This window comes from Paramisgurnus dabryanus, chromosome 21 (genome assembly GCF_030506205.2).
Source record: "Paramisgurnus dabryanus chromosome 21, PD_genome_1.1, whole genome shotgun sequence".
Taxonomy (NCBI): Eukaryota; Metazoa; Chordata; class Actinopteri; order Cypriniformes; family Cobitidae; genus Paramisgurnus; species Paramisgurnus dabryanus.
Window position 1 is genome coordinate 8,847,056 of NC_133357.1, and position 20,475 is coordinate 8,867,530.

At 38.3% G+C, this 20,475-nt stretch overlaps 3 protein-coding genes across 4 annotated transcripts; 2 read left to right on the forward strand and 1 right to left on the reverse strand.

The window, feature by feature from the left end:
• The first annotated feature begins 240 nt into the window (after positions 1 to 240).
• On the forward strand, positions 241 to 3,953 carry LOC135764981 (zinc finger protein basonuclin-2). The gene is made up of 5 exons (XM_065275656.1): positions 241 to 353; positions 395 to 446; positions 894 to 996; positions 1,162 to 1,397; positions 1,482 to 3,953. The coding sequence occupies exons 1-5, from the start codon at positions 241 to 243 to the stop codon at positions 2,868 to 2,870; spliced, it is 1,893 nt and encodes a 630-aa protein (XP_065131728.1). The 3' UTR covers positions 2,871 to 3,953.
• A 1,252-nt stretch (positions 3,954 to 5,205) lies between these two features.
• Positions 5,206 to 15,958, forward strand: sh3gl2b (SH3 domain containing GRB2 like 2b, endophilin A1). The gene is made up of 9 exons (XM_065275723.1): positions 5,206 to 5,399; positions 9,601 to 9,669; positions 10,714 to 10,786; positions 10,891 to 11,034; positions 11,162 to 11,295; positions 11,481 to 11,639; positions 13,087 to 13,190; positions 13,514 to 13,629; positions 13,773 to 15,958. Exons 1-9 carry the CDS (start codon positions 5,355 to 5,357, stop codon positions 13,967 to 13,969), a joined length of 1,041 nt encoding a protein of 346 aa, XP_065131795.1. The 5' UTR covers positions 5,206 to 5,354; the 3' UTR covers positions 13,970 to 15,958.
• Positions 15,959 to 17,590: 1,632 nt separating this feature from the next.
• hmgb2b (high mobility group box 2b) lies at positions 17,591 to 19,849 on the reverse strand. 2 transcript variants are annotated; one of them, XM_065275724.1, is made up of 5 exons: positions 19,745 to 19,849; positions 18,586 to 18,745; positions 18,343 to 18,494; positions 18,076 to 18,250; positions 17,591 to 17,989 (listed from the first exon to the last, which is right to left on the reverse strand). In XM_065275724.1, the coding sequence occupies exons 2-5, from the start codon at positions 18,733 to 18,735 to the stop codon at positions 17,822 to 17,824; spliced, it is 645 nt and encodes a 214-aa protein (XP_065131796.1). In that variant the 5' UTR covers positions 18,736 to 18,745; positions 19,745 to 19,849; the 3' UTR covers positions 17,591 to 17,821. The 2 variants fall into 2 exon arrangements, with proteins under 2 accessions (XP_065131796.1, XP_065131797.1); XM_065275725.1 differs by having other exon boundaries at positions 19,672 to 19,758.
• Between the last annotated feature and the right edge of the window lie 626 nt (positions 19,850 to 20,475).

A 20,475-nucleotide genomic window follows, 5' to 3' on the forward strand; every position in this document is an offset into this window, starting at 1 on the left:
TCAGATGACTTTCATGCAGTTTTAGCCCTCGTCTCTCTCTCTCTCTAAGACAAAAGAAAGCTCTTGTCCAATCATATGTATCTCCTCTACTGTTTTCATTAAGGGTGGGTGGAGTCAGACATGTTGGAGAGATAGAGAGAGTCCAGTACATCCACTCAGACCATCAGAACTTCATCTGTAAGACTTCAGATTTAAACCCAGAGCTGCTCTGACAGACGTGATGATCTGATCCAATCTAACATGAAAGACCAATCAGAGGTTCTGCAGAAGATCCCGGCTGAGGTTATGGGTGAATGGACACCCACGCTCCGTCAGGAGGTCATCTCATCTCATTGCTTTATTTATATGTTGATGTGAATGATGTGAATCTCACTGATGTTTCTGTGTTTGACAGACAGACAGACAGCGAGTCGAGATGTGAAGAACAGATCTTCTCTCTTAAAGAGGTATTTATATGTCATTCATTCATTCAATTCATTTCAATGTATTTATTTTTCAGAATGTCTGTGACCGTCGTTTGTTACCTGAAGTGTTTTAAAGCATCTAACATCACTCACTCAGATACTGGACTTGTTTTCTTACATAAATTCAGATTTTGGGAATGCTGAGATTACCCAGGTGAAATAGTAGTACACTTAAAGTGCTCTATTTTTGCACACTAATTTTGTACTTAATATACTAACATTCTTCTTTAGTACTTCTTAAGATAATCTTAAAAACATGTACGTGTACATCTCTGTGCTATTTTAAAACACTGTGAATATGAACTAAAATGTGCTAAAAATGTATTTAAAACATGTATTTATGTACCACTTGTAGTAAACTTGAACTTTGTATAAAAGTGTCTGATTTAAAGTCATGTGTGTGTTTAATGTTGTTGGTCTGTTGTGTAGGCCATTGCTTGTACACAGTCAGACTGTCGCTGTGAATGTTTTCAGCCTGGACGACATCAAATCAGATCATGTGATCGCTGTTCTCATGGCTGGGTCACACACGGTATGAAACACACCATTATAGATATTTATCAATATAATCCACCTCGTCCATCAGTCCTAATGTCTGTGGCAGACAGATGTAATATATTACTGTCATTGTCTGTCATTTTGTGGATACATTTCATACATGATATTTAGCTGTATTTATCTGTGTGTGTGTTTTCAGCTGTCAGTAAGGTGTGCGGTCAGACCGTTGTGTATTCAGGACAGGTAGAGATTGTTGACATTCATGTGGTGTTTGACATCAGCAGTCTGATTCTCTATGGGACTCAGGCTCTTCCAGTACAGATGAAGATCCTGTTGGATCGTTTGTTCAGTGTTCTCACACACACACAGGTTCTCAACATCATACACACATTAGGTTGGACATTGAGGGATTACATCAGAGGATACAAGCTACAGGTAAACACACACATAAATTCATCATTACTTTGCTATAAACTTCTTATTCTATCTGTAATATTCAATCATTATGTTGTTGTTTAGGACTCTACAGGGAAGGTTCTGGATGGCTGGGTGACCATGAGCCCTGAAGACGAGCTCATCACCTTACAGCAGTTTTTACGCTTTGGTGAAACCAGATCAATCGTTCAGCTGATGGTTGAAGAGCAGCGAGTCTCAGAAATCAAAGGTGCCAGTGACGCGTGTGTGAGCACAGATCAGCGCAGTACATCGTTTACAGAAAGACTTCACTTTGAAAATCTCTTCGATGTGTTTCTGCAACCCTTTAACTACACCAGTCCATCTCTTCCTCCTCATCATCATCATCCTGTAAAACAACTACAACACCTCAGACTGGAACCGAGACGTGACACAGATGAGATGAGCACACAAGTCGGAGGAGAGAAGAAACCAAAAATCCTAACCAGAGGAGGAAACTCAGTGCAAACCTCTGACGGACCGTTACAACTGTACAGAGAAACCATTAAACCCTCAACAAGACCACTGAAGAGTTTTCATGATAAACAGCAGGTCGGTGATGTCAATACTCAAGTTAAATTAGTGGAGGTCCCAGACTCCTCTTCTTCAGGGGCACGGGAACGTCGTCACGGATCGTCCTTTGGCAAGGGTCGCGTGAGCTGCTGTGCGTGCGCAAAGACGTTTTACGATAAAGGAACATTGAAGATCCATTTTAACGCCGTGCACTTGAAGATCAAACATCGCTGTACGATCGAGGGCTGCAACATGATGTTCAGCTCACTGCGCAGCCGAAACAGGCACAGCGCAAACCCAAACCCACGACTGCACTCGTCTCAGCATCTGAATCCCCGGTTGACCACGCGGTCTTGCTATGTCGGCCGCAGCACATTCAAAATGTGTGTCGCTCAACCCATCCCAGATACCCCATCACCTGTACTACCTGAACGCAAGATACCGTTGCCATCACGCCCCTGTGTTGCTATGGCAACCAACCATCAAAACAGCAAGTTTTCAAACATCTTTGAAACTCACACTTATTCCGGCTCAGGAGGAGGGGCTAGACGTAATCGTACAGCCAATGAGAGAGATTTAGATCACGTAAGAATTACCGTGCCCAAAAAGAATCCACGTAAGTCCAGCACGCCGCTGAAGTTTAAGAGAGAAAGTACCAATGATGATGATGAAGCCAGCAAAGTAAAACTCACAAGGAATCAGATGATACGCTGTCGTAACACCGATGGTGTCACGCTGTTGCCAAGACAATCTGTCAGCCGTCTCCATAGTAGCACACATTATACTACTAACAGTCAGATCTGGTGCAGCATATCAGAGGATGAAGATTACAGTGAGGTTCTGTCATCCATAAGCAACTCTCATAAACAACACCACAGTAAACACCTTCATAAAACACCCGGCAGTGATTACTACGGTAACCATAGCAACAATGAGAAATGAACGGATCCAGAGAGTGGATGATGAATAGAGGAGGACATGAGGAGATATAATAATAATAATAATAATACATTTAATTTATAGACGCCTTACATGACACTTAAGGACACCAACAACACAATAAAACATGAAATGAAATGCACAATGTCAAAACCATGAATACCAGTATTTAAACAAAAGAAAATCACCAAATCACTAAAAGCCAGCTGGAAAGATGGGTCTTAAGGCGAGATTTAAAAACAAGTAGACTACAACTATTTTGGACATCCTGTGGCAGCAAGTTCCATAAGTAAGTAGAGCATGGACAAACTTTTTGTTTAGCCTAAGACTAAGTTAGTTATTTGCTTTTCATGTGTAGATGACATTCAGTGGAGTTTGTCATCATCTCATTGCACTCTATTCAGCACACTTCATGTTCAATGTATTGCTACTGAGATAACTTGCTAGTTAATTTAATTATATGAATGAAGTTATCTTGAATGAGCTCTATGTCTTTGTTGTGTAGCATTGTGTTTTGCTGTTGTATAAAATTCTTATCTCTGATATTTTCGTGTCATTGTTATGAAGATATTTGCATTGCAGTTTCTTAATCAAAACACCAGTGCATGTTTATTCTACACTAATCTCTTCATCTGTCTCTCTCTCAAACACCTCATCTGTTTCTACACACTGTCATTCTTGTCTCTAGATTTTGTCTCGATCCATGAGTTCATGATGTGTTGTGACAGATTAATAAATGCAGGTGATGTTAATCTAACATTTGATACTTTTCTTAAATGTTTCAGATGTATGTAGCTTCCTTGTATGTGATTTTCAGTTTTGTTTTAGTTTAGTTACTGTGGTACAAGAGGTATAGAAGAAGTGTTTGGGCAGCATCTTTATGTGAACACATACAGCAAAAAAATTAATTTCTCTGGCTAAAAATATATGCTAAATATATTTTTGAATTTGAAAATATATGTTGATATGAAGGTTAAAACTAAATATATTTTAAAAAGCATTTTAAGGGCAAGCAAATACATTTCTAATTGTACAACCCATTTGGCAAGGAATGTATTTTTGTCCAAAATATATTTTAAATAAATGCTAAATATAATTAAATTTCATACAATATATTTCTGAAGTTAAAAATATATATAATTTGAACCTTTTCAAACCTGTTAGTTATGTTTACAGGTTAGTAACATAAACATAACGTTTTTCTTCCAAAGCAATGTGAATATATTTCCTTTCTTTGATTTTTTAATTTTTTTTTAAAACATATTCCAAAATATATTTCAGCAAATATATTTTTTGCCATTTTTTGTATTTAAAAAAACAAACATATTTTTGCCATATGCGAAGAAGATGATGTGGGGGTTTGTTGTGAAAGAATCAATTAATTTGCACAAAAAAATGTGTGTACCAACATCTATTATTCTGCTTATGAAAAAAGCTCAAAGTGACTAAATAAAATAGTTGAATGTTGGCAGTTTTTTTTTGTTCGTACTTCAAATGTCACTCAAAAATATCTCACCTCAAAAAGTTTTTGCATGTAGTAGCAAACTTTGTCATTTTACCAGCACTCTTAAATGGATAGTTCACTTTAAAATGAAAATTCTTTCATCATTTACTCATCCTCATGTTGTTCTAAACCTGTATGAATTTCTTATTTCTGATGAACACAAAAGAAGATATTTTGAGAAATGATGGTAAACACACAGCAGTACGTGACCATAGACTTGCATAGTAGGAATAAAAAAATATGATGGAATTTAATGGGTAACGTCAGCTGTGTGTTTACCATCATTTATCAAAATATTTTCTTCATCATTTATCACAATACTTCCAAAATATTTTTTTCCTACTATGGAAGTCTATGGTCACGTACTGCTGTGTGTTTACCATCATTTCTAAAATATCTTCTTTTGTGTTCATCAGAAAAAAGAAATTCATACAGGTTTAGAACAACATGAGGATGAGTAAATGATGAAAGAATTTTCATTTTAAAGGGAACTATCCCTTTAAAAATAAAGCTTCTTTAAAGGATTTATTGCTTTTAAAGAACATCCACAGATCTTATCAAGTTTATATAACTCGACTGCTTATTATTAAATATTTATCAAAACTGTAATTCTTCACTTATGAATACATGACGTCACAATGTATAATTGTAATATTTAAATGTTTAATATATTTAGATTTGTACCGTAATGTTTTGTTTTGTGTGCGCGCTGTCCGTGGTGCTGAACACATCCGGGTCACCCACAGCTGAAGCACTTCATTGCGCATGCTCGGGTGTGATCCTTCAATCCCTCATCGGGTCAATCCGACCGATTCTTGCGGGGTTCATCATCATTCGCGCGCGCTCAGGGCGGGTCGTGTGACGTCACGCGCGCCATCAGCAGATCAGACACCTCGGCGAGCCATAACGGATATCACTGCACTTCAAAAATCCAAATAAAACCGTAATTTGAAGAGGAATAACGGGTGAAAATCACGAGCGAAATGTCTGTGGCGGGTTTCAAGAAGCAGTTTCATAAAGCGACACAGGTAAGAGCTTCAATCCATCTGTTACTCGCGCTGATGCGCGCTCCCGCGCCATCCAAACACAACACAAACAGCGAGTCCCTCAGAAACAGAAACCGTTTTTGTCGCTAACGGCTGTTTAACGGTAAATGTGAGCGTAAGACCTTGCGTGACACCTGCGGGTGACCAAACGCCGTCACGTGATATCATACATTTACTCGCGTTATGTAATCGGCCGCGCGCGCCGATACAGTGCTCACCCCTGATAAACAGATAAACACAGAGAGAGAGAGAGGTATGGCAGAACAAGGCCGGTACTTCTGTGACTGATATGAAATTCATTTTTTTTAATAATATAAAATAATCCCAGCCGGTATTTCAACGTTGATTCATCGTTGATTTTTTTTTACGTTGTTTCAACGTTGAAAAAAGAACTGACTTTATTTCAACCAAATTTCAATATTAAAAGTCGGTCATATGCCTGCTGGGACACACATTTTTACTCCAGTGAATATTTATCAGGGTGACACTGTTTTTATTTCAAGTCATTGACTGTATAGACCCAAAAAAGTCTCATGGAGCATTTACTGTGATTGGCCAGGGAATAAATGCCCTGAGGTGGGGCATGTTGTCACAGCCTACTGTTTATTGGCTGACACTAGTTTTTAAGTGAATGTTTTGTGGATATTATTATTAATATATTTCATCTATTGTGTACAATTATGTAAAGTGTGACGTTAATAAAAAAGCATGAACACAGTTAACATGTTTCTGCCTTCATTAAACAGCTGACTCTTCTCTTAATCTATGTATTGTCTTTTATTATTTACATGACATTGGAATTTTAGTGAAAAGACAGTGTTCACAAAAGTCAGACGCATGTTTAATCCAACATACAAAAACATTTTTTAGAGAAAACACATTGGTGTGTAATTGGTTTTTAGAAACAAAACGTAGTTATAGAAATATTTTTACTGTTGATTGAGCTGAATCAAATTGTCACCGTATTCACTATAACTACAACCTTCAAAATGAATGAAATCTATAAAACTGTTTTCAGAACAGTTCCTATAAAGGTATGTTAACAAATAACTACAAACTGTGCTTTATTTCTTCAACAATTTTGTATTGAATGTTGCAGACGTTAAGTAAGAGAAAGAGGATTTTTTATATTTAAGAAAAGTAAACCGTACAAAAAATGCTTTTTAACCAATTATAATAAACAAATAATTTATTAATTGTTGTCGTTTTGTATCAGTTGTCGTTTGATGATATCTTTCAGCAGCATTATTCAGTGTTATGTTTCAGATATCCCATCATGAAGAATTGGAATTAAGCAGCATTGTTGCATGAAGGAAGATTATTTCTGTCACAGTCTGTCGTTTTTAATTTGGTGGTGTTTAAATAGTTGTTCTTGCTTTACAACCTACACTATCATCTCACTGCCAAGCTTAAATACAGACGTGCAGTGTGAATAACCTCTCTCACACACACACAGAGATACAGACACAACCCCAACAACAGTAATTTGGGTAAATTACCATGAATTTACCAGCTTGACCAGCAAATATGAAGATGTGCTGCTGGTCACACACAGTGTCTTTTTACCAGTAAGACATCATTCACACCTCAGGATCAAAATATGGGTTAACTCGGTGAGAAAGCGAAAGTTACCTCTGATCTGCCACATGACGAGCTCAGTGTTGTATTTGTGGATGATGGTGGGTTATGACTTCATATCCACTGCCTGTATTTAGTTGCTTTCACTTCTGTGGCAAAGGCTGACAGTCGTGCAGTTGCTCGTAGTCAAATTGTATCGGTGAAACAAACAGCAGTAATGTTTACATTAGTCTAATTAGGTAAATAGATGGTTAGCCATTTTAAACAAGTTTGGTGAAGAGATGTGGATGCTACATGTGGTAAGAAATGACCATAAACATTGCGGGGGTAAACGCGTCATCTGTTTAAAAACTTTATGATTGGCCCGAAGCTGTCAGTGCGTTTTATCTCCGTTCACACATAGCGTTTACCAGTAAATTACTGGTTATCTTACAACCTCTCTTACTGATATATTGGCAGCATTGATTTACCAGAAAGGTTTTGTTCACACATGACCTGTTAACTGTTATCTACCAGTAAAGACTGGATGTGTTAAAGGGACTAATGTCAGGGTGTCCTCATTTTAGTCTCTTGATAATCAATCTTTAAAACACACAACAATTATTCTGTGACACAGACACACATACAAACACATCAACATCAACAATGTATTAGATGTGTGTGTTATGTGTTGTTGTTGTGTGATCAAAGTGAGATGCTGATGATGTTAAACTCATGTTGGTCATTGGTCTACAAGGACGATACATTTTATATTTAATCTGTATTTAATATAGATTAACAAATGATCAGATTGACATAATACACTATTATATATGTACAGTGGGAGGAGGAAGGGTGGAGGATATCTAGGGTAAAGGAGGTGAAGGAATTAATCGTTTAAAATCATGATGAGAGAATATAAAATCAACAATAAAACAATTTAATAATTTATTATAACATGTTAAAATTGCCACTTTGTAGGTGTGTAAAAATGTGCCGTTTTGGGTGTGTCCTTTAAAAATGCAAATGAGCTGATAAAATTTAAACACTGATCACAATGATGGTGGTTTGTTGCAATTGAAACTCAATTGTGCTGTGAATAATTTTCTCTCTCTCATTCTCTCTGCACTAAATGGCTGTGCTGTGGTTGGATAGTGCAGATTAAGGGGCGGTATTATTATAATAAGAGCTCCTTATAACATCATTAGGAGAAACAAATTACAATGATCTATTTTTTCACGTGCTTGTAGAGAATGGTTTACCAAAACTAAGTTACTGGGTTGATCTTTATCACATTTTCTAGGTTGATAGAAGCACTGGGAACCCAAGTAGTGCACTTAAACATGAAAAAAGTCAGATTTTCATGCCATGGCCCCTTTAAACACAAAATATGTGTTCTTCACGAGTATAAAAAAAATTGTTTGCAGAATAAAAGTTTTTTCTTTTCATCATATATGTGTATAATAATTCTGTATATATAAATACACTCACATACATGTATATATTTAAGAAATAAATGTGTGTTTTATATTTATATATAATTTATATTATATATTTTACTAAAATTATACATATGTGTTATTATATACATATTTATACAGTACACACACACACACACACACACACACACACACACACACACACACACACACACACACACACACACATATATATATATATCTGCAAATGATTAGTTGCAATTGATCGTGTCTCACCTGTCCTGCCTTTAAATATACCTTATAGACTTAATTTAGCCTAGATGAGAAATAATAACTTGTTGGTTTTGAAATCAAGTGTCTTAGAGATGTTTTACTATGGTAGATGTTTATGAACATTTTTAAATGTGACCCTAACAAGTTTGACCTAAACACATGAAGCTGCGAGATGATATAAAACTATTATTACACAACTTTATTACACTGACAAAATAAATTAAAGAGAGAAAGGGAGAGAAAGGCAGGCAGTGGCTGTACATCTCTATTTTCAGACTGATGGTATTGCCTGGTGCTTGTTGCTATGGTAACTGGCTCTGTCCTGTATCCTTCATAAACACCCACAGCATCACTCTGATAATTGTAAGGTTTTTTTGTGTAATTGATATTCAACATTAAAGCAGATGGTCATATCACAGTCCTGGCTTAAGATAATCCCTGTCTGGGAAACCACCCCAATATGGTCACTGGTTAGGAGTGTTGGTTAAACCAAGCAGGCGTTCATGGGCAGACAGAATAAAAAAATAAAGGTTGGTCAAGTACTTCAGCCCTTTATGGTTGTAAGTACTGGTCCATCAGCTAGAAAATTATATACCTGAAAAATCCTGCTGGTCATTGAGCACAAAAACCCCAACTCAACATCCCATAATTATCCCTCACATACAATTTGAGTGAATGACAGAGACTCTTATGGACTCAAGTCGTCTCATCTGTGAATCTGTAGTGTGTGATGAACTCATCCATTAATCCATCATCAATACAGAAGATCTCAAGAGTGAGTATATATCACTTACAGACAAATAACATCTACTTATTAATCATGTGTGTCTGTGTGTGTGTGTGTGTGTGTGTGTGTGTGTGTGTCTGTGTGTGTGTTTGTGTCTCTGTGTGTGTGTGTGTTTTGTCACCTGCAGAAAGTCAGTGAGAAGGTTGGAGGAGCTGAAGGCACCAAACTGGACGATGACTTTAAAGAGATGGAGAAGGTTCATTTACTCACACACACAGTTGTGTCTTATGTATTCTTGTGCTTGTTTTAAATATACACTCATTATAATTCTATAATATACAATCCTTTAATTCTAGGCATTAAAACTAAAGACACTAAACTAGACTTTACATAAAGGCTTTAACTTATTCCCTGCCAGCGTTTTTAAAAATTTGCGAGTCAGTGCCAGCATTTTCTATGATTTTCGCAAAAGTTTAATGCCATTCAGAAAATGTACTTCTATAAATATATAAACATACAATATATCAAATGAAAGAACAGAGCCTCTGCTTTTAATCCAAAAAAATCCTGTTCTCTTTTACTCATCTATCAAATATGTTTAGGTTTCTTCAAAAATACAAAATTTTGAGCAAAAGCTGAAATAATAGCATTTTGTAAAGGACTTTTGTTAGAGATCAGATTCAGAGCATTGAACAAACATACACAGAGTTTTTACTGTTTTTGGATCAGTGGACGCTTCAGTGTTTTATAAGTTGTGTAAGAGCGCCACCTAAGGGCTTTTCACACTGCTCTTAAGCCTGGGTTATCTACGTTCTAAACCCCTCTTTTAATCCTGGGTTCATGATCGTTTCACACTTTTTATCTCTGAAATTAACCCAGGGTTATGATGCCCTGCTCTGAAGCAGGGTTAGCACCGCTTTTGTGGGGTTAACCCCGCATTGGGTGCCAAACTCACGCTGTGTGAAACGAAGCATAATGTTATTACCCCAGTCAAACCCAGGATGACCCCAACAGATAACCCAGGATTCTGTTAACCCAGGGTTTAGAATGACCCAGGGTTAACTATTTCTAGTGTGAAAAGCCCTATAGTGGATAAAAGCGGAAATATGGATTGCAGTAAAAACTCATCAGGGAAGCGGTTTCTCTTAATTGACAGGATAACTCGTTAATGGCTGGGAAAGCGTAAAAAAAGTTCAGGAGTGACACATTTATTTAATTCAACCAATCAATGAGTCCCTTCACTGCTTTAAAATGAATGCGATTTCTAGTCAGGATTTTTAACGTGTGTGTTTGTGTGCAGAAAGTGGATACAACCAGCAGAGCTGTGCTGGACATCATGACCAAAACCACAGAATACCTGCAGCCCAATCCTGGTGAGAGAGAGAGAGAGAGTAATTTTAAAACATAAGTGTGTGTGTATATAAATTTATATATGTATGTGTGTGTGTGTGTGTGTGTGTGTGTGTGTGTGTTGCAGCGTCTAGGGCAAAGTTGACTATGATAAACACAATGTCTAAGATCAGAGGTCAGGAGAAAGGTCCGGGTTATCCTCAGGCTGAGACGGTGCTGGCAGAAGCCATGCAAAGGTTTGGCCGTGAGCTCGGAGAGGAGTCCGGCTTTGGTAAAATATTTATGCAAATACACAAAATCATTTCTGAGTTTTCATTCTGCATGTTGTCTGAAAATACATTCACGTTTCTTTTCCCTGTCTCTCTCTCTCTTTCTCTCTGTCTGTTTGTCATTCTCAGGTTTGGCTCTGTTAGATGCTGGTGAAGCTATGCGTGAGCTTGGAGAAGTGAAAGATGCTTTAGATATTACTGTCAAACAGAACTTTATAGACCCACTACAAAACCTTCATGACAAAGACCTCAAAGAGATACAGGTAACACAAAACACACACACAATTGCTCTTATTTTATCATTATCATATTTTAGTTTGATTATTTCTGTCGTTTACTTGTTTTTTTATGATCAGTTTATGTTTTGTGGTGGGCCAGCTCAAATAAGTCAATGTATGTTAAACACTGCAGTGTGTACATTAAGAAATGTGTTTGTGTTTTTCTTCAGCATCACCTGAAGAAGATGGAAGGACGACGTTTGGATTTTGATTATAAGAAGAAGCGACAAGGGAAAGTTACTGACGATGAGATCAAACAAGCTCTGGAGAAATTTGATGAGTCGAAAGAGATCGCAGAACTGAGCATGTTTAACCTGCTGGAGAATGATGTACTATAACTTTACTCTCTCTCCCAATCTCTGTATCATATAATTTGTTTAGGGAATGCAGTATGTGTTACCAATTCCAAGATTACCAGACAGACAGGGAGTGCGCATGAGAGACAGAGAGCGCTCAGGACAGACCGAAAGAGAAAGCGTAGGACAGACAGGAAGCGCGCAGGACAAACAGGGAGCGTGCAGGACAGACAGGGAGCGTGCACAACAGACAGGGAGCGTGCACGACAGACAGGGAGTGAGCAGGACAAACAGGGAGTGTGCACGACAGACAGGGAGTGAGCAGGACAAACAGGGAGCGTGCACGACAGACAGGGAGTGCGCAGGACAAACAGGGAGCGTGCACGACAGACAGGGAGCGTGCACGACAGACAGGGAGTGAGCAGGACAAACAGGGAGCGTGCACGACAGACAGGGAGTGAGCAGGACAAACAGGGAGCGTGCACGACAGACAGGGAGTGCGCAGGACAAACAGGGAGCGTGCACGACAGACAGGGAGTGAGCAGGACAGAAAGAGAAAGTGCAGGACAGACAGGGAGTGCACACGACAGACAGGGAGCACGCAGGACAGACAGGGAGCGCACAGGACAGACAGGGAGTGAGCAGGACAAACAGGGAGTGTGCACGACAGACAGGGAGTGAGCAGGACAAACAGGGAGCGTGCACGACAGACAGGGAGTGCGCAGGACAAACAGGGAGCGTGCACGACAGACAGGGAGCGTGCACGACAGACAGGGAGTGAGCAGGACAAACAGGGAGCGTGCACGACAGACAGGGAGTGAGCAGGACAAACAGGGAGCGTGCACGACAGACAGGGAGTGAGCAGGACAGAAAGAGAAAGTGCAGGACAGACAGGGAGTGCACACGACAGACAGGGAGCACGCAGGACAGACAGGGAGCGCACAGGACAGACAGGGAGCGCACAGGACAGACAGGGAGTGAGCAGGACAGAGAGAGAAAGCGCATGACAAACAGGGAGCATGCAGGACAAACAGAAAGAGAAAGCACAGGACAAACAGGGAGCACGCAAGACAGACAGGGAGCGTGCACGGCAGACAGGGAGTGAGCAGGACAGAAAGAGAAAGCGCAGGACAGACAGGGAGCGTGCAGGACAGACAGGGAGCGTGCAGGACAGACAGGGAGCGTGCAGGACAGACAGGGAGCGTGCACGACAGACAGGGAGCGTGCACGATAGACAGGGAGCGTGCAGGACAGACAGGGAGTAGAGAAGCACACAAAGTGAGATACTCTGTGCCACAATGCAATGCACTTAAATTGATTTTCTATTACAGGATTATTTCTATTTTTTGATGATGTCTACATATAACTCTCAGTTATACTGCACTGACTAGAAAGCTTATCTATCTTTATATTCTAAACATTCTTGACATCTTTTCCCAAAATTTGGTTAGAGAATAACTATTTTGTGTGTGTTGTGTAGATCGAGCAGGTGACTCAGCTGTCAGCTCTGGTTCAAGCTCAGGTTGAGTATCATCAACAGGCCGCTGAGATCCTTCAACAGCTCTCCAGCAAAATGGAAGAGAGGTGAACTTCATTTAATCACATACAGATTACATTATTTACAGTACTAGAGGAATGAATTTAAACACACGAACGTATGGGGTCAGCTTTATTATAGTCTCAGACTAAGATGCATGTTTGAGCTGCCTTCATTTAAAAATGCCTTGTACGGACATATCTTATATCAGTGCCATTGTTTTCTCTCAAGATGCACACCAGTATTGCATTTTTTTATGGTTTGTTTGTAAAATTACTTAAATGTCTTAATATAACTAAGGCCTAGTCCTGGATTAATCTAAACCCTGTCTGGGAAACTGACCTATGAAGTATTGGTGTGTGTGTTACAGGATAAAGGAGACGTCCAATAAACCACGCAAGGAGTTCATCCCTAAACCCCGTATGGAGCTACAGCTGCCCACTGAGAACTACAACGGAGGTTTAAAATCACCTGCACGCTCACCAGGTAACACAAACACACACATCTGTGGACAATATTTTATATTCAATACCATTTTTTGAATCTGGTCTTTGTGTTTTCTCTCATATCAGACTGCTGAGTCACAGTGTTTATTCTTTCTAAAGAAATAATTATTTTCTGTCTCTCAGCTCCGTTAGATCAGCCGTGCTGTCGCGCGCTCTATGATTTTGAACCAGAGAACGAGGGAGAGCTTGGCTTTAAAGAGGGTGACATCATAACGCTGACCAATCAAATTGACGATAACTGGTACGAGGGGATGATCCACGGCCAATCGGGATTCTTTCCCATCAATTATGTGGACATCCTGGTGCCTCTGCCACATTAGTCTAACATCCCAGCGGCCATCTTTATTGTGCATCTGTGCTACAGCTTAACTTCCTGTGACTCTGAGGATGATGATAGACATTACAGAGTCACACTTGAGTGAAGAAACCGTCCAAGTGCTCCGTGTGTCTGACTGTTCCTCAACTTATGGTTTCAATGTTATTTATATGTCAGATTTATAATGTATAGTTTTCTCTTGTGGTCCTTCATCTGTGTTCTCCTGCACGGGTATCTGCCTGTCTTTAAACATCCTCATTTCTTTTGTGTTTATTGCTAGGACCTGCATGAATGCTGACTAGTCATTCAGAAACTACACTAGCTGTCAATGGTTGGCATACACAACTCATTTCAACACTTGAATCAAAGATAAAGTGTCTGCACAATCCCTTCAATGTTCATCTAACAATACTTTCAGTCCACAGGTTTCTGCTGATCATGTATCATTGGTTTTAAATAGAGCTGTATGTCAACCCAAAACCTCTTCTGATTGGCTGTAATTTAGTTGTGAGTGCAGGTGAACCCAAGTGTTGTTTAATCAGTCTTTATTAATGAAATGTGAAAATGCAATAAGGATATTAGATGTACATGATGTGAACATCCTGCTAAGAGCTGGTAGCTGGTGGGTCAGCTGATTTTCCAGTGTGACCAGCTTAAAAATGACCAAAAACGCAGAACCTTCCAAAACCAGGTTCTACCAAGCTGGGACACCAGGCTAAAACCAGCTCACCAGCTTATGCTGGTTTTTCAGTAGGGCAGAGTAAAGATCCTTTGGCTCGGTCTGAGTTCTGGATCAGCTGGAAACCACAAACTTCATTTTTATGAAAATTGATTTAAATCGTAATAAAATCTTATGCTGCGTACACACCAAACGTGAGGCATCACATTCCTCGCCCTAGATTACTTGTGGTATTTAACTTGCGCAAATATTTTAAATAACGCGTTTTTCGTCCAATCGCGCCACCGTCTATTCGCGTCTTCGCATTGACTTTGTTTGTAATCTACTCGCGCAAATGATTGAATTCGCGTTTGGTGTGTACGCTTTTGCTTAAACAGAATTAAGTCATATTTTTGAAATACTGCCAAGATTGTGTTAATGATGCTGTGGTTAGTGATGTATGTGAACGTGTGATTGACGACGCTCATAATACAGTATGCGACTATAAAACTAGTTAGTGTTGTAGGTTTAGTTGTTAGTGGTGTGATGTTTGTAAGCGCACTTCATATAATCTAACAGGCAGAGGTGCAGCGGTCAGTTGTTGTTGTTGTTGTGTTTATTCACAAGCACAGTTCTCAATAAAACACCTTCAGTGCGTTCGGCGTGACCTCTGACCTTTGACCAGTTTGTTTTGTGCACGGTCACTGACACAGATGTGAGAGAGACTTTTATATTTTTGTTCAACACAGATAGAAACTGAACTGAATCATCTTCATTATGATCTGAAGTTTTCACTCCAAACTCAGATGAAATTATATTTTGTATAAAGGAAATACGGCGTGTGTCCATTGCTTTATATGACCTGACTGTCATGAGAATTTGGCACATTTATAGTTATTTATTAGAAAGGTGCAGTATTATTCATATTGATAGTATTATTATACAGATTCCCTTTGATGGTTCCTGTCAAATATTGGGCAATAATTCTCATCACAGATCTATATTACTCTATATGTGTGTGTTTTAATGTAAAACTCAAATATTTCAAAAACAACCTGGCAGTTTTCTGAGTAAAATAACCCTGAAGTGATTGTGTGTTATAGAGATACATCAGGACTCGATTATAAATGTTTTGCACGATTTTAAGGTGGATGTATTGTTGATGTTATTCACACTACACAGCTTCACCTTTATCAATCTCTTTATTTTTGTGTTTGTTTACCATTTTGTTTGTCAATGTATTTATTTATTTTAGTTGCTGTTTTTCTCGTGCTGAACTTCAAACATCTGTATAGCTTGATGTGAGAATAATGAAAATAAACAAAATATCACACTAATTTCAAAATATTTTTTAATTTTATTTACATTCACATGCATTGAAGTCTGATGTTGACATTAACACACAAATACATTTTAAGATATTTAATCAAGATATTTGAACCCTAACCCATCAATTAATAAGTTTAACAGAAGATATCTACTTTATGTTCTTTGTGTGATACTCAAACTCATCTGCTTTGATTTTTACGTTTTCTGTAAACTTTTGGAAATGAAAATCTATGCAGATTTTTGACACATTTCACAAGTTCAGTGTAATCGATGATTTTACGATACTTTTTCTAAAATGTGACTCTGGCTCCTCTGCGGTTTCACTTAAAAATAATGATTCGATGAGGAAAGTTTCACTTGCATAAAGTTAAAATACTCTCCATAAATTTCTCCAAAAAGTTTTTTTTGTATAGATTTAAAAATCTTAAACGAGTCTCTTAAAACAAAGGTTAAAAATAAAAAAAAGATGAAAATATCTATTATACTGGGAAAATCTTGAATAGATTATGATGGTCTAGATCTTGTAGATTTGGCAATGTATTTATTGTGTCATATATGTATATTAATTGAGTAAAATCTGTTTCCTCCTGTTATGTTATATGTTAGAATTTTTGTGTGTAATGTTCAACAAAAATTCAATAAAACAAAAACAAATATGGATAAGCCACCATGATAAAAAAAAAACATTCACTCACATACAGCACCTGTGCAGGTGAGAGATCAGTTAAAAAACATTAATGTTAATGATGCCCATCATCTGTTGTCAGTAAACTGAATGAAAATCCTGCTGAACGTTGTTTCTCTAGAAAATTGAGATTTTTGTGTTATCTGAGATCATTTAAAACACAAATGCATCGGAGTGCCTACAGTATTTTTATTGTTTGTGTTTTACACATTGCTGTTTACATCACAAGACTTTCATTAAAGGAATAGTCTACCCTTTTGCCATATTAAACTATGTTATTACCTCAACCTAGACGAATTAATACATACCTATCTTTTTTCTTTGAGTGCACTGTACAGCGCATTGTGAATGTGTTAGCATTTAGCCTAGACCCATTCATTCCTATGGTACCAAAAAAAGTTTTATTTTGTGGCACCATACCTTAGTCTTTAAATGGGAAACCACGAAAGTGTTTGGTGGCGTTGCTGTTTGGTATCATCAGAATGAATGGGTCTAGGCTAAATGCTAACACATTCACGACGCGCTGTACAGTGAACGCGTTGAAAAAAGATAGATATTTATAAATTCGTCTAAGTTGAGGTAATAACAGTTTAATATGGCAAAAGAGTAGACTATTCCATTAAAATCATAGAACAAGGTTGTCAAGCAGTCATTTTCCATAACAGCAGTAGATTTAAGTTGTGTAGGTGAGGTTTTCAAACTTCATGGTGAACAGCTGTAATTTTATTTGAAACAATTATCTGACTGTCCAACGAGCTTAATACACTAGTCAACATTTGAAGTGGATCAAAAACGTTTAAAGTTGTCCTAAGACAAAAACGGTTATTGGTTTTAAGATAACTTGAAAGGTTTTGCTCCACTTTAGATGTTGACTAGTGAATCAAAACATTTCAGATATCTTACATTTCACCAAGCTTACCAACCTTTCCCAAAAGATGGAATCATACAATTGGTTTCAAAATCATTGAAATTTATTATAAAAAAAAATGCATTTCTACACAATGTTGGACCAACTGTTAGAAGTGTAAAAAAATAAAAAGTAAATCTAAAAAAAAAAACCACATTACACTTTCATTATTGTTGGAGCTGTTTTTAAGTAAAAACATGTACATGAAAAATTCATAAGAGAACATGAAACCCTAAACCCCCCCCATCAGTGATGATGCATTACACACACAAACACTTTATTCATCATCATCGTCGTCATCATCCTCCTCTTCTTCCTCCTCATCCTCTTCTTCCTCATCGTCATCGTCGTCATCATCATCATGGGCTTTTTTAGTAGAGCCGGTGGGTCGACCCGGTCCTCTCTTCGAAGCTGCTGCGCCCCCAGCACGGTACGCCGCAACATCCTGCGAACGCAAACCATCCGATTATACACAAATCAACGCACACTTTAATGTCCACCCAACACAGGTGACTGACCAGAACTTCTCACCTTCTCATATTTCTCACGCAGTTTCATGGCCTTCTGCTCATAGGGTGCACGGTCTTTGGTGCCCTGTTTGGACCACAACTCGCCCAATTTCTTGGCAGTCTCTCCAATGGACAGACCGGGATAATCGCTCTTCACCGTTGGTCGGTGCTCAGAGCAGAACACAAAAAATGCAGATCTACATAAAAAACAAACATTTGCATTACTAAATATGTCTTTATGGAAGAGACATTACAAGTATGCACGCGAGAGGCATTTGTTTTAACTTACGGGGGACGTTTAGGAGCATTGGGGTCTTTCTTTTGTCTGCCCTTCTTGCCGACACCTTTGGGTGGCACATAAGTCTTCATCTCCTTGTCAAAACGCACTTTATCCGTTTTGGCCATGTCTTCAAACCTGACCTTCTCTGATGCGTTCAGTAACTGCAAACAACAGAAGACGTCACAAATGAACAGAAAACACCACAGCTGATATAGATGCACGTGTGGACGCCAGCCAGACTTGAACCCTCACCTTCCATCTCTCGGAGCATTTCTTGGAGAACTCGGAGAAGTTGACGGGCACGTCGGGAGTCTTGCGCTTGTGCTCGTCACGGCACGTCTGCACAAAGTATGCGTACGCAGACGTCTTGCCCTTGGGTTTATTCGCGTCTCCTTTCACCATGGTGGATCAACTAACAACAACAACACAAATCTTTATTGATCTGCTGGAAATCAAAGCGTTACAGTAGTAAAGACAAGAACAGAAGCAGGTTCTTTAAATCGATAAATAAATACATAAGACGCAACAGAAGTGAAGAATGAGATGTTGAGTATCAGGGTTCCTATTCCAAACCAAATTCCCTGACTAAAAAGCTGGATTTCCATGACCTATGTGTGGGATGCTGTGAGCCTGAATGATGTAGGATTCACTGTGAATTTGTAAAAATGTAGCTAAAATGTGGGAAATGACAAAACAGTGCCAATAAACAAGAGTTTAAATTGTAGGCTTGGATCCAGAAATGGTTTTCTTTACGTCACAAGTGAATTACATTGTAATAAATAGAAACTAAAATTGGAAGCACCAAACAAAATCCTTGATATTCCATGACTTTATATACAATTCCCTGACTTTCAATGTCTGGAAAAGACCTTTAAAAATTCAACGATATTCCAGAAATTCCATGACTCGTAGGAACACTTTATGACTACGCACTAAATGTTAATTAATGTTTACAAAACAAAAGCGAATGCAAGACGACGTAAATAATTCGTAATAGCACCGATAAACATGAATAAATCGCTGTTGTGTTTGTTTGGCGGTTTTCTTTGAACAAAGATCCCGGCCTTTCCTCTTCCCGCCTAATCTTTCCCCTCCCCCCATCCCATTCGATCCCGACATACCAGATTTCCCACTAACACTACAAACTGATTTAATAAAGGCGATAAAACCGATCACATTCACTCCCGTTACTGCACCGAATCCCCGTTAAACCGTTTAAATGCGCGCGCTCCGGTACTGCACGATACACAAACACGCGACGACTCTCACAAAGCGTTAAAAGGCTGAAAACAACATCCGCAGTCTCACACAAACATAAAATACACGAGATTAAATTACCGTTCACGGCGATGTGATCGAACTCAAGACTGAAATGATTTTTAAATCTGAGATATTTAAAGTTGTTACAGACCTGCTGCTCTCTCTTTATCTCCGTCAACCTGCGTGAGCGTCTCTCTTCTGTCCTACGTCACTCACGTGACCTCTACTGAGTGTGCGCAGTGCTCACAACAGAACGGTCTGACCTACTCGGCAGCTGATTGGTCAATTTTGCTTTGCGTTGCAGAGGAAGATGTCCAATTGGCAGGCGTATCTGGAGGATTCCGCGACACTGATTGGTGCATTGAAAACCCGAGCCTGTTCGAATGTTAGTAAACTAAACAACTCAACAACTTTATACAATACACAATGAGTAATGTTGAATTATTCATCGTCTAAAATATTCTTATACATTTTTATTAAACTTATAGAAACATTATTTTTGAATTTTATGTAAATGACAATAATTTAATCCATGCAAGGCTTTGTATGAATCTTTTTTTATTCATCAGAAACTTTCATATCGATAAATGTAATATCAAAAAGTAAACTCCACTTTAATGTGTTTATACAAAAATGGTATTTATCCTTGGATACAATTTCAATGTCTGTCAATAAGAAAGCTATTCAAATATGTAACATATTAAATATTCTTCTTTAATATACTTGTAAACTTATTTTATGCCCTCCCTTTTATTGCTTCCCTTTCATTTATTTGTTTCTTTTTATTATGAGCTGACTGTGATCTCCATTTGAATTCCATGTGATTTTATATGATGGTTTCTTATGCAACATATCTTATGTTAAATATTGAACAACACTTTG